This window comes from Ipomoea nil, unplaced genomic scaffold (genome assembly GCF_001879475.1).
Source record: "Ipomoea nil cultivar Tokyo-kokei standard unplaced genomic scaffold, Asagao_1.1 scaffold2690, whole genome shotgun sequence".
NCBI classification, from domain to species: Eukaryota; Viridiplantae; Streptophyta; class Magnoliopsida; order Solanales; family Convolvulaceae; genus Ipomoea; species Ipomoea nil.
In genome coordinates this window covers 260,344-274,123 of record NW_017619118.1, presented here as the reverse complement: position 1 = coordinate 274,123, position 13,780 = coordinate 260,344, and the positions used below count along the sequence as shown (strand labels likewise).

Sequence of the window (13,780 nt, the reverse complement as noted above, 5' to 3'; positions counted from 1 at the left end):
GAAATAGGTTCACACGCCTTCATACACTATACCTATGGACTTAAGAAATTGCATATTTAGTATAATTACGACTGTATACATATAGGCATACCGACTTGCAGGTTCCGCATCTAACATAATAGTTAATTATCATACATGTTAGGTTTGTTATATTTTAACTATGAATATTTGGTATAATCTGCTAAGCACAAAGATTAGACATAGATCCTACATATATGGCGTCTAGGCTCACAACATGCTACACTGCATAATTAAACGTCTGCATCCATCCATAAATGAGGTTCGCCTGTGTTGATATATGTGCATATATACTTTATGATAATTATGTGGCTATCCGGATCTGCACCCGCGTGGTATTTGCCTCTCATTTAGGTACATAAATAATTATATGATCGGTACAACTTGTGATCCTATGTGTTAAATCATTATAAAATAATTAAATAAAGAACATGCCACGTGTAAGACTTCTATGTTATGTATTCGTCACCCGTAAAACTTACATATTGTGTGTTGCATATTCGTGATCTTGTTATTTGGTGCATTTTGCTAGCTCAATAGTTAGGCTCAAACCCAGTGAATTTATATGTGTATGTGTATATATTTCTCATATAATACTTTCCTTATGAACTACTATACTAATTCGGACTCTTTACCCCAAAATAATTTCTAAGCTTCGGGGACGAAGCTTCTTGGTAAGGGGGGAGGGGGGGGGGAGGGGGGGGGGAGGGGGGGGGGAGTGTAACACCCGATGTTACGACCTTTAATCCTGAATTAATTATTTAATTAATCCCGTGAATAATAATTAAAAGGGATTTAATTTGGTTAGGATTCCCTTTAATTAATTAATATGGTCCACCATGGACCATGAACCCGTATCCCTAAACCAAGCCCTTAGTCCTATAAGGAATAGAATTAGTAAACCCATACCGTTCAGACCCTAATTAGGACTCCTACATATATATATATATATATATATATATATATATATATATATATATATATAGACTTGAGTTCAAATGAGGACAAGTATATTATAGAGGACTGTGAGGACAAATGTAGTGTGTGCCATTAGCCTATATGTCGTGTGCATGACCGATTGTAGTTGTGTGCCACAGTTTGTATGTCGCGTGCATAGATTTGTTAATTAATAGAGCATGGGTTCGAAACCTGATGTTTACATGTATTCTTGTGTGTCATTATGTATTAAATTGTGTGCCTGATATTAATTTTTTGTGTGCCCATTATTTGTCCTCACAGTCCTCTATATATTGTTGTCCTCATTTGAACTCAACCATATATATATATATATATATATATATATATATATATATATATATATATATATATATATACACTACAAGAAAAATCATTTTTAGTGACGAAAAATTAGTACGGGTAGAAAAGCCCCTCATTAAATGTAGTATTTACATAGTTTTTGTGAGGGTAAAAAATTACTCTAACTAAAAGTTTATGATTTGGTGACAAAATTTTAAATATATATTTAATTTAAAAATATACTCTCACTATTGATACAAAAACTATTGTTACTCTCACTATTGATGTATTTGAAAATTATTTCATTGAAATTTAATTCCCACCAAAATTTTGGGCGCCCCAAGTGTGCAGCTGGCTCCCTCATTATATGTTTTTTTTTTTTTTTTAAACGAATTAAAGCATCTAATCTCCTCAATCGCTATGATCAACACCGTCAAAATCAATTACTACAAAAAATTCAATGAAATATAAATATATAGAGCCCTAAATCATCAACTCCAGTGTATTTGAAAAGAATCTCAGGTAGATCAGAGAATTTATAACAGCAAAGCGGCAGTGACGAACGCCAAACCAGCAGATTCGACGAGAGCGACTCTGTTCAAAGCGGCGGCGTTGGGAGGGGAAGAAGGAGCATCGCCTCCGGGAGCCTGTGCAATGGATAGAGGATTAGCGATGGTGGAGGCGGCAGGAGTGCTGGTGGGAGGAGCCGTTGGAGAAGAGAGTGGTGACTCAGAGGGAGCGGCGGCAGATGGAGTCTGAGCCGGAGAGGACGCTGGAGAAGAACGTGGTGCCGGCACTGCCTGCGGCGGAGACGCAACCGGAGATGGAGATCTTTTCGGTGAAGCAGCTGGTGCGGCTCCTGGTGCCTGAGCAAAGGCAGATCCAGCCATCAAGGCCACCATCATAACAACAACAATTCTCAAGTAAGCCATTTTTCCACTCAAACGATAATTCAAGTTCAACAAACTTTGCTTCTGTTTGCAGAGAAATTGAAATTGTATGTATAGGCACAGAGAAATATTTTTGAATGAAGAGATGAGTGAATTCATTATATGTTGATTTGCTGCTTGTGTGGACGATGGAAATTTTGGTTTACTTTGCCTTGTTTTAGTAATCATTTATGAAATTATGAAGACTTTTTATTCTAAATTTGTAGCTACTGTTTGTGATTTGTTTTGTTTGTTTATTTTACAGATTGTTATTTCTCTATTTTTGGGTAAACATTTCAATAGCTTTTGATGATTATGGTTTTGTGATCATGTGATTGAATGTATTGTGTGAACAAGGAAACTAGAAAGAAAAAAGAAATACTTGCTTCGACACCTGCGGCAAGGACTTCAACAGCAGGTCAGTCATTTTTTTTTTCTTTTTTCCCGTTCATAATGATGGGTTTCCTATTCATTGCTTGCATTATCTCATGAATTTTAAGCTAGAAGTGATAGCTTAGCTTGCTTTATGGGTTAGGCATGCATTTGTGGTGGCTGTGAGATAATAAACAGTACAGTAATGGCGGATGGATGGGAAAGAGAAAGCCAAAAAGGGGTTTGGATTGTTGTTAGTTGGGCACAAGCTTTGGGTAACTCTTCACTAGCTGATCATACTGATTGTCAACCATAAATTTTTAATAGTAGTGATTTGAGATTATGCATAAAGAGTTTTTGTCATGCTACTTTGATCTTTTTTATGGACAATGGATAAATAATGTAGGCAGTTTACATAGAGGCAATTGCAATGGTGGAAGAGTATTAGCATTCAGCAAGCTCTTTCTGTAGATGGTGGCGTTCGAGATGTTAAGGCTCATTACCCTCAGCTCAGTTTGAAAAACCTTCCTCAGGTTCTTTACTTTTGCACTGTGTATATTAAAACAATAATAGTCAATATAAAAATTGCTATAATGTTACAGTCTTGTAAAATCTCATCCCTTTTGTGAACCATTTACCTTTTCAATTTAGAAAGATAATTAGAAGATGTATTTTGCTGAAAGTATCACTCTTAAAACTATACTTTGTAGCATTTTTCATATTTAGAGTGATAGAAATATGCATAAGTTTAATTTGTGGGATAAACTGTGAATGAACACTCATTCTTGTGTTTTTTTGTGGTGCCGTATAGGATTAGATTTTCCAGTACATATGGAGATTTGTGTACTCTATGTTTTCCCTTTTTAAATTTTCCAGTAATTTGTACCATGGAAAACTTGTGGGAGAGAGTTTCTTGGGAAAGAAAAGGCCAGTTTATGAGTGTAGCGGTGTGCAGGTATTCTCTCCTAACCTTTCTACCCGAGTCATGAACGCCACCCCTGTTTTTTTCCCCTTTGTTCATAAGGCTGTTAACTGTTGACCATTTTTCTGAGTTTGTCTTATGACATCAATGGGGTTTGCATCCCACCACTCACCTGGTCATCATTGTTATCAAAACGTTATTGATTATTTCAGAATTTTTTTTGAAAGCAAAATATTGCAGAAACTGGAGGCCAAGAGCTGTTAAAGAATTGTTTGCTAAATCTTTTCTTGCGTTTTAGGTGAACGGCATGAGCCTTTGATGTATAATGTTGTTAGGAACCAGATTGAGACGGAGTTCCCGGTGGTGGGACTGGATTGATGAGGTATATATGCTTTTTATTTTGTGGTTTCATTATAAACTATGGATTAGATTAAATTATTGCGTATTCTTTGTTCTATACTCATGAATTGGTACACATTTGAAATTTAATTAGATTGTGATAAAGATTTTGATTTTTGTTGTTCAATATTGCTCACCAAGACATGCATACACTATATTGCTGTAGTTTCAAGAATTTTGAGCATATAGCTGTATACTATTCTATTCTTAATTCTATACAACAAAATAATTTTAAGTGTATATTGAGGAGGCATGATGGTATGACTCAGGTCTTTATGTTTAATATAGGTATCATTGCTCTTGAAGGACAGTTTCATCGAATCAACATTTTATGAAGGTATGTTTCTAATGCTCAATGTTATATATTAACGGTTCTTTTTCTCTGTCTTGTGAACTAAGATCATGGACCATTCAATTTATATTTGACTTTGTTTCCCCGGATATGTGTATAATGTCACTAAACTATTGAAATAATAAAAAAGAATAGGGCGATGTACACACATAATAGTTCTATTGCAATCTGTATTATCATTATGTGATTATTATTAATCTTAACGTAAAATTTTTGTTTAATCATATGCCATAGTAGATGTCACCCTTTTGTTTTCTCCCTGCTCTGTTACAAATATTGATAGATCATCTGATGAATTCTAAGCTTGGAAATTGTATGTCTTTAAGATTATACTAAAACATTTTGGAGTTTTATTGCCAGTCAAGAGACAGAGGCCTGTGATTCCAAAGTAGGAAGTGAGATGATAAGCAGGAGTTACCACTGATCTTGCATGACTTGAGCAAAATTAGTTCAAATACAAAAGACTTCTGGCAAAATAGCTAGCCAACAGATACATTAGTATGGCTATTTGTTATAATTAATTTCTTTGTCTTTAGTCTTTACAAAGTTGTATGAAACATTTTATTTTGGTATTAATGATGAAGTCTTTTAATATATTGATCGAGTTTACTTTAAATGCATTATATATCAATATAATATTTATAGTTATAACGTAACATAATATCGATTAGTGAGAAAAAGAAATGTATTACAAAAAATGAATATTTAATGAGAAGTAACAATATATATACAAATTAAAAAAAAAATACTACGGAGTATTTGTTAGTAAATAGTAGTATTAATGACGGTATTTTCTATCGTTATAAGAATATAATAATGAGAGGAAATTACGCTAGTGAGTAGTTGTATTAGTGACGGGATTTTTTGTCGTAAAAAGAACGTTTTAGTGACGGTAAACACACTATCACTAAATTGCTTATTAATGATGGTATCATATCCCATCACTATTTGTTTTTATCTACGGAAGAAATAACGACGGGTGGTGACGGTAAATTTCCCGTCATTAAAAGTCTTTTATAATGGTTTTTGGATTTTTAGTGACGGTTTTACCTCTCATTAATGGACAATTTTCTTGTAGTGATATATATATATATATATATATATATATATATATATATATATATATATATATATATATATATATATATATATATATAAGGACATAGGAGGCACCTAGAAGTCACACCACAATAAATATACCACACAAGAATTCTCAAGGGACTCCCCACCACCAAGCCTAGGGAGATCAAACGGATGGAAATCTTAGGGAAGAACCATAATAGCCAAGGGAGGATTAATTAAGGCTAAGAGGTAACCCATGTCTCAACAAAACCTATTTTCCTTGTTATAATCTCCTCCTTCGGCTCTTTCTATATGCTTGTGTCTTGATGAATTCCTTTATGATAATTGTGATATGATATTGATGATTGATGAGATGATTTTATGTGTGATCTTGATGATCTTGATGTTGAAAAGAGGTTCTTAATTTGTATGTGATGATTCTTGATAAATCTTGATATCAAAGATAAAATATGATTTTAATGATTTAGGTAAGATTATAGCCCTAGGTTGGATTGGGAATTTGTATTGTGATGTTCTTGATATATATTTGGGTGGGAATTCGCATGTTCGGGTGTTGTTTATGTTTAGAAGTCATAATAGGTTGAGTTCTACGTGATTCTTGCTTTTGATCCATTAATTGCCTACATAGTGTCGTTATTTGCGTTTAAAAGTGTCTAAGCATGGTTTCGGGTTCCACAAGAGATTCCGGGACGCATTTTTTTTATGAAAGAGTCAGTGGGGGGTAGGTGGGGGTAGGGGAACCCGCCACCTACCCGCTGCCCGAAAATCACCGCCAGGCAGCGGGCAGCCACCGGGTATGGGGTAGGGGAACCCGCCACCTAACAGCGAAGATCCAAGGAAATAGGAAACCAATTTGGCCAAGGATTACACATGCGTTCACACTTAAAAAAATAGAAAAAGACACTACTACCCCACTTTAGCAAAAAAGATCAATCCATGTCATCTTAAGAAATCAAATATGGGTCATCCAAATAAATAAATAAACTAACGCACAAGATTAGTCATCACGTCCTCATCTAAGGGGCAATTTATATCCTACACCACGGCGCGCATTGCACTGTGCGCCTAGATGCAAAACGACGTCGTTTTATTATTATTATTATTTTTTTTTTGAAATTTCCCGCCCCAGTGAATGGCAATTATTTTTTCTTTAAAAAAACCTCTGTTCAAAAATGTACATAATGTTATACTAGAATACACATAATTGTATACATGAATGTACATAATTATATAACAAAATATACATACTCTTTTTAAAAAGTAATACACATAATCTAACATAATACATAATAAACATAAACTTTTAACATAATACACATCAACTCTTAACATAATACACACAAATTTTCTGATTCGGATGTACATAATTGTATAAAAGGAATGTACATAATTGTATAAAGAATATACATAATTGTATGAACAAATATACATAATTGTGTGAACAAATATACATAATTGTGTGAACAAATATACATAATCACAGCAACTTCCTACCGCGCCTCCCAAAACGACCCCAAAACGACGTCGATTTGGGAGGCGCGCGGCGCACAGTGCTACGCGCGCCGTGGTGTAGGATATAATGATTGCACCTAAGGACGAGTCCTCATTTGATCATATATATATATATATATATATATATATATATATATATATATATATATATATATAGATAACAAGGCTCATATGAGGCAGGGTCCTTAAGTGCGGCGGTGCGGTCATATTAGCATCGTCCATTTTGCTTAATTTGACGGCAGCGGCTAATTTATGAAGATTTGAAGATTTAAGTGTGTCTTGGTAAGTGGGGGGTATTATGGTAATTATAGTGGTCAATTATATCGGTCGTTTAACAAAATACACCAACAGTGTTAACAGAATACAGTAATAGTGTTAGGAAAAGCACAACAATGAAATGCACAAATACGCCAAAATAACACACAACACACCCAAAAAATACACCATTTAACTCACCACCCCAATGGTGTATTTCTGAACACTGTGTGATGCTTTTATTCATACTTAATGGTGTGTCCTGGTGATGCGTGCCGAATTTGTGCATGTTTTTTTGGTGTGCATTTTCTAACATGGATGGTGTATATTTGTATAACTATTAGTGCGGTCGCACTGACCGCACGGGAATGCACCAACATGAATCCACAAATACACCTGAATAAGGTTAATATTGCACCAATAACGAACATAAAACACACAACACTATGATTTGTCATCTTCTGGTGCCCAGTGACGTCTTTAGCCTTGCAGTTCGCGTAGAGTGAGAACGTGCGCGAAAATATCAAAAAGCTCTAACGAATGTGATTCATTACATTTATCTAATCTAATGACCTACAATTGACCGCACCGCCGCACTTGAACCTTCCTCTCTCTCTCTCTCTCTCTATATATATATATATATATATATATATATGTATGTATGTATGTATGTATGTATGTATGTATGTATGTATGTATGTATGTACACACACACACACACACACACACACACACACACACACACACACACACACACACACACACACACACACACACACACACACACACATATATATATATATATATATATATATATATATATATATATATATATATATATAGGGTCACGATCTCATGTGAACACCCGCTTAAGAGAGAACTGCGAATCATCTAGCGCGCGCCACGTGTCCTTTCGTGCATGTAAATGTGTTATATGTGCAAGCAGTTGGTGCATCTATGCAAGTAAAAAGTGCATGTAAAATCACTTACAAGTGCACCTAGTTTCACCTACAAGTGTATGTAATTTTGTCTTGTTAACATTCATTGATCTGGTGCACCTACTTTCACCTACAAGTGAACCTACTTTCACCTAGGTGCACCTACTTATAACTATAGGTGTACCTAGATCTGGAAACACACACACATTCTAAATTCTGATTTAACTATAAACATTTCTGCTAATCTTGCTATAAGTGTTTTTATTGTTTAATTGTTTATTAATTGTTCTTACTGTTATAATATTTTATGAAGTGTCACGATTTAATTATGTGAGTTGAATGTTAACTATTTATGAAATTATATAGGATGACAATCAATAATACAATTAAATTTAGTCCTAAATAAGTTAACGAGCATGTTGAAGTCATGCCTTGTTTTATTTTATTTTATGTATTAATACTATTATGTTTGCATTATGGTGATATACATATGTAGTTATATATTAGTTTTGTATTAGGTATATTTCTTAAATTATTTAGAAATACGAAGTACTTATTAAAGTTTTTAAAAAAACTTAACATGTAGGCATTAAATAGGCTCAAAGCAAGACTACTTACTTTCAAGCCTTTTAATGACATACATATTAAACATGATTTTAAAAAGGGCAATTTATGTCGTGGACCAGGGTCCACATAGCATTGTGGACCCTAGACCAAAACAACGTTGTTTGATGTTTAAGATTTAACGAACTCCGTAACTTTTCGTTTCTCATTTTCAACACAAATTTTAATTTATTTTAGGTACAGAATCATTATGCTTAATGTAGAGAATTGCATAACATGATGTACAGAAACGCATAACACGAGATACATACACATGTTTTCTATTTTACTTATTCTCAAATTTGATTTTTGTAAATAATTTATGTCTTATAGGCACATAATTTCATAATACAAGACATAAATTCGTAAAATACGACACACGATATGTTTTGTGTTATACAACTACTATTCAGATTCAGGTACATAATCTTTACGCTTAACGTACAGAATTGCATAACATGATGTACAGAAACGCATAACACGAGATACATACACATGTAATCTATTTTACTACGAGATACATACATATGTTTTCTATTTTACTTATTCTCATATTTGATTTATATAAATAATGTATGTTCTATAGGCACATAATTTCATAATACAAGACATACATTCGTAAAATAAGACACAATATATTTTGTGTTATACAACTTCTAATCAATTTCAGGTACAGAATCCTTACGCTTAATGTACCAAATTGAATAACATGATGTACAGAAACGCATAACACGAGATACATACAAATGTTTTTTATTTTACTTATTCTCTGATTATGTCCTATAGACATATAATTTCATAATACAAGACATAAATTCGTAAAATAAGACACAATATATTTTGTGTTATACAACTAGTAATCAATTTCAGATACAGAATCCTTACGTTTAAGGTAAAAAATTGCATAACCTGATATACAGAAACACATAACACGAGATACATACACATGCTTTAGAGTAAAAAGAACAAAAAAACTTTTGTGACGCGAACTGAACAACAAACGATCGTCGTTAAAATTAAAGTTCAAAATGACGTCGTATAAAACCAGGGTCCTCAGTGCACTGTAGACCCTGGTCCACGATATAATGATTGTTTAAAAAGGCTTCAGGTTAGGTCGTCAGATCAATTGTAGGCTCAGAATTGAACCTAACAAAAAGCCTATATACGAACCAATGTTGAAAAAATCGCTAGGCGCCCTCTAGGCATCTGGGGACTGCCTAGAGCGCCTAGCGCCTAGGCGCCGATTAATCAGCGCCGAAGCACGATTTTGCAACAGTGATACGAACTCAGGCACAGACCTTGACTCGACTCGGCCCATTTCCATCGTTAACTTTAATTTAACCAAATTACCCCTAAATAATTTTACAAATCTTTTACGCAAACGGTGAAATATTAATGTAGTATGTTGGACGTAATTGACAATTTGTGTTATCGGAAATTAGACAAATAATTTCGCTGTACCCAAATTTCTTGTTTGCTTATACCTAAAAATAATAATAAAACAGGAAGATCAATTAATTTTTTTAAAAAAATCTGTTTCAATAATTTATATTATCAACACAAGATTGACAATTTTATACATGTTAGACGTGTCCGGCCACAGTTTAAACTAAGTGGAGTGAAAAATGACAAAAATTGTGTTAACTTTTTTTCTTTTTGTAATGATGTTAATGTTGATAATGACGCCATCAAGTTGCTGCAGATAACATTGCATGCTGTGGTTCTGAAAGATTTGCTTGGAGAAATCAAGTCATCGAGTCACGCCCACCGCTACTCACGATAGTCTATCTCCCTCCAAACTAGCTCACCCTCAAAAAAAAAAAAAAAAAAAAAAAACAATAAAAAGAAGCAAAGTCTCTCACGCTAAAGCTCTTACACCATAGTGTCTTAATTATTTCTTAGGTGAAAGAACAATTCAAACTAAGTTAAATAAATATTGATTAAAAAAAAATGAATGATTGAACATGATAGGAAATATTGAAATAGACCAAAACAATAAAAATAAAAAAATAGAGGAGCATAAAACAAACTGTTACCTTGAGATACATGCCTTGCACTCAAGTTTGGGATCAACTCACTTTGTATAAAAATGACAAAAATATTTTGATATTTAAAGACATTTCAACTATTTTGTTGACAGGGATAAAAAATTGTAATGTCACAATAATACAAGGACTAAATGTGAATATTCAGATAAAAAATAACTAAAAATAGACTGTCATGTATAAATTTAAGAAAAAAAATATGTCCGCATGGGTAGCTCAATTGGTCATAGAGGTGAAACTTTGAAATAATGACCAAGGATTGAGTCTCACCCATGAACATCGGTAGTCTTTTGGAATAATAAGAGAAAAAATATAATTAACTCATAATTGAATTATTTTAATTTCTTGTCTTTGTATCCATCAAACTTTAGCGCATCATATCAACAATGCGAGAATTTCACGTCATTTCGAGGAGGGTTTTCCTTCTTTATAAACTATAGAAGTAGGTACTTCAAAAACAAAACAAAAAAAGCTTAACCTAAAGAAATAATGGAGTTTCTTCTTTGGTTCACACTCCTTTTTCTAACCGCTTTAATCTTCTTTTTCTTCTTCCCTAGAACTAGAAAGTCCAAGTCCTACAGGCTCCCTCCGGGGCCACCTGGAGTGCCAATTTTCGGCAACTTGTTCGACCTCGGACCCGAACCGTACAAAACAATTGCGGGCATGAAAGAAAAGTACGGCCCAATTGTTTGGCTAAGAATAGGCTGTATAAACACCATGGTTATCCAGACAGCCGAGGTTGCCGGCGAGCTGTTCAAGAACTATGATGTCTCGTTCGCCGGCCGCCAAATCGCCGAGGTTCACCGGGTGCACGATTTTGTGAGCGGGTCAGTGGCGTTAGCCCAGTACGGGCCCTACTGGCGGGTGTTAAGGCGGATCTGCACCGTGGAAATGTTCACGACCAAGAAGATCAACGAGACAGCCGGCGTGCGGCGAAAGTGCGTTGACGATATGGTTGCCTGGGTTGAGAAAGAAGCGAGAGAGACGACCGACCATGGGAAAGGGATTCACGTCGCACGTTTTGTTTTCTTAGCGTCGTTTAATATGGTCGGGAACATGATCCTGTCGCGTGACTTGGTCGACCCTGAGTCTGAAACGGCAAAGGAATTCTTTGATGCCATGATGGGAATAATGGAATTGGCAGGCCGTCCCAACGTTTCAGACATATTTCCGTGGCTCAAGCGGTTTGATCTTCAGGGAGTGAAGAGGGAAATGGAGAGAGATCTCGGGAAGGCCATGGAAATTGCCGCGGGTTTCTTGAGGGAACGAATGGAAGAAGTGAAACTGGGTGGAGAGAAGAAGAAGCAAGACTTCTTGAATGTGTTGTTGGAATTCAGGGGGAGTGGAAAGGATGAACCATCTAAGCTATCTCAACATCAAATTCTCATATTTATCTTGGTAAAAAAAATATAATATATTTTATAAAACCTTAAACTTCAAGATATATATATATTGTTGCAGTTCCAGTGTATATACAAGAAATATATAAATCTTTGGACTCTTTGCAGGAAATGTTTTTTGCTGGTACAGAGACAAGTAGCAGCACAGTGGAGTGGGCAATGACTGAGCTTCTACGCAAATCAGAAGCATTTGCCAAAGCGAAAGCCGAGATCTCAGAGGTTGTAGGATCAACCAGGAAGCTTGAGGAGAGTGATATTAAAAATTTACCATATCTCCAAGCTGTGATCAAAGAAACCCTTCGTTTGCACCCTCCGGTTCCATTGTTGGTTCCAAGAAAAGGATATGAAGACATCAAATTCATGGGATATGACATACCCCAAGGCACTCAAGTTTACATCAATGCTTGGGCAATCGGAAGAGATCCCCAGTATTGGGAAGATCCATTAGAGTTTAAGCCTGAAAGGTTCCTGGATTCCAAGATCGATTTTAAGGGTCAGCACTTTGAGTTGATACCATTTGGTTCAGGGAGGAGGGTTTGTGTTGGGCTTTCTTTGGGGAACCGCATGGCACACTTTGTTTTGGGTTCACTGCTCCGGGAGTTTGACTGGGAATTGGATCATGCAATTGATCCCAAAAATATGGATATGCGTGAAAGGATGGGCTCAACTGTGAGAAAACTCCAGCCATTGCAAGCAATACCAAAAAGGAAATGCTAACCAGCCCTGATTATACTATTCACAAGCCAATCACTTTATGATGTGGTAAAATTAGGAGCATGTAGCATGTATTATAAATAAAGGGTCATTAAAGACCATCACTTGATTCCCTATCCAACTTATACTCATGTGCTCATAACAAGGAGATTTTGATTTGTCCCGGCAAAGGCAAACTAAAAAATCTTATTATTTAGCAAAGGCAAAGTAAGAAATCTTATTGTTTACCAGGACTATGTGGTCCAATGGTATTCGGGTTGGACTTCCACTTGGAAGGTTGTGAGTTCGAGCCTCAGTGAAGGTGTTATTAGCTCTTTGTGTTTCAATAGGTTGAGAAAGTATATGAACAGATACTACAATGTAATAGAGCTAGTAGCATTCAAAAAAAAGATAACTTTAAGCATTTTTAGATTAATTTGAATACTATTGTGACACTATGTATTTTCCAATATATATATATATATATATATATATATATATATATATATATATATAGAGGCGGGTTCAGGTGCGGCAGTGTCTTACGGTGCGGTTATTTCTTACGGTGCGGCAACACCAATAGTTCACCAAATATGCACTATCAACGTTAGGAAATACACCACACAAAACAGAGTAAACAGAGCCCTGCATCACCAAACACACACCATTAGGTGTGAGTAAAAACACCATACACTGTTCGGAAATACACCATTGGGGGTGGTGAGTTATATGGTGTGTTTTTTTGAGTCTGTGGTGTATTTTGTGATGTTTTATTACATTTCATTGGGGTGTGTTTTTATTACACTGTTGGTACATATTGTTAACACTGTTGGTGTATTCTGGAATTTGACCGCACCGCCGCACCGTAAGACCCCGCCGCATATGAGCGCTCTTCTATATATATATATATATATATATATATATATATATATGTATGTATGTATGTATGTATATGTGTGTGTGTGTATTTAATGCTCAAATAATTATTTTGAACCCAAAATT

General features: G+C 35.0%; 2 protein-coding genes and 1 long non-coding RNA gene across 4 annotated transcripts; 2 read left to right on the top strand and 1 right to left on the bottom strand.

Moving 5' to 3' along the window:
• Window positions 1-1,668: 1,668 nt before the first annotated feature.
• On the bottom strand, window positions 1,669-2,305 carry LOC109155111 (classical arabinogalactan protein 5-like). Its single transcript, XM_019302849.1, has one exon. It carries the CDS (start codon window positions 2,205-2,207, stop codon window positions 1,812-1,814), a length of 396 nt encoding a protein of 131 aa, XP_019158394.1. The 5' UTR covers window positions 2,208-2,305; the 3' UTR covers window positions 1,669-1,811.
• An 89-nt stretch (window positions 2,306-2,394) lies between these two features.
• Window positions 2,395-4,638, top strand: LOC109155112. 2 transcript variants are annotated; one of them, XR_002049850.1, is made up of 5 exons: window positions 2,395-2,622; window positions 2,740-2,851; window positions 2,983-3,109; window positions 3,797-3,880; window positions 4,610-4,638. It is a non-coding gene; the product is annotated as an uncharacterized LOC109155112 (long non-coding RNA). The 2 variants fall into 2 exon arrangements; XR_002049849.1 differs by lacking the exon at window positions 2,395-2,622 and having other exon boundaries at window positions 2,633-2,851.
• A 6,389-nt stretch (window positions 4,639-11,027) lies between these two features.
• On the top strand, window positions 11,028-12,956 carry LOC109155110 (cytochrome P450 76A1-like). The gene is made up of 4 exons (XM_019302848.1): window positions 11,028-11,096; window positions 11,158-12,083; window positions 12,194-12,811; window positions 12,853-12,956. Exons 2-3 carry the CDS (start codon window positions 11,175-11,177, stop codon window positions 12,800-12,802), a joined length of 1,518 nt encoding a protein of 505 aa, XP_019158393.1. The 5' UTR covers window positions 11,028-11,096; window positions 11,158-11,174; the 3' UTR covers window positions 12,803-12,811; window positions 12,853-12,956.
• Window positions 12,957-13,780: the final 824 nt, after the last annotated feature.

Excerpts from the sequence above, each read along its gene's own strand:
- LOC109155111 (XM_019302849.1), bottom strand. The coding sequence starts at position 2,207 with ATGGCTTACTTGAGAATTGTTGTTGTTATGATGGTGGCCTTGATGGCT.
- LOC109155110 (XM_019302848.1), top strand. The coding sequence starts at position 11,175 with ATGGAGTTTCTTCTTTGGTTCACACTCCTTTTTCTAACCGCTTTAATC. Across the intron at positions 12,084-12,193 it reads AAATTCTCATATTTATCTTG|GAAATGTTTTTTGCTGGTAC; the intron begins GTAAAAAAAATA and ends GACTCTTTGCAG.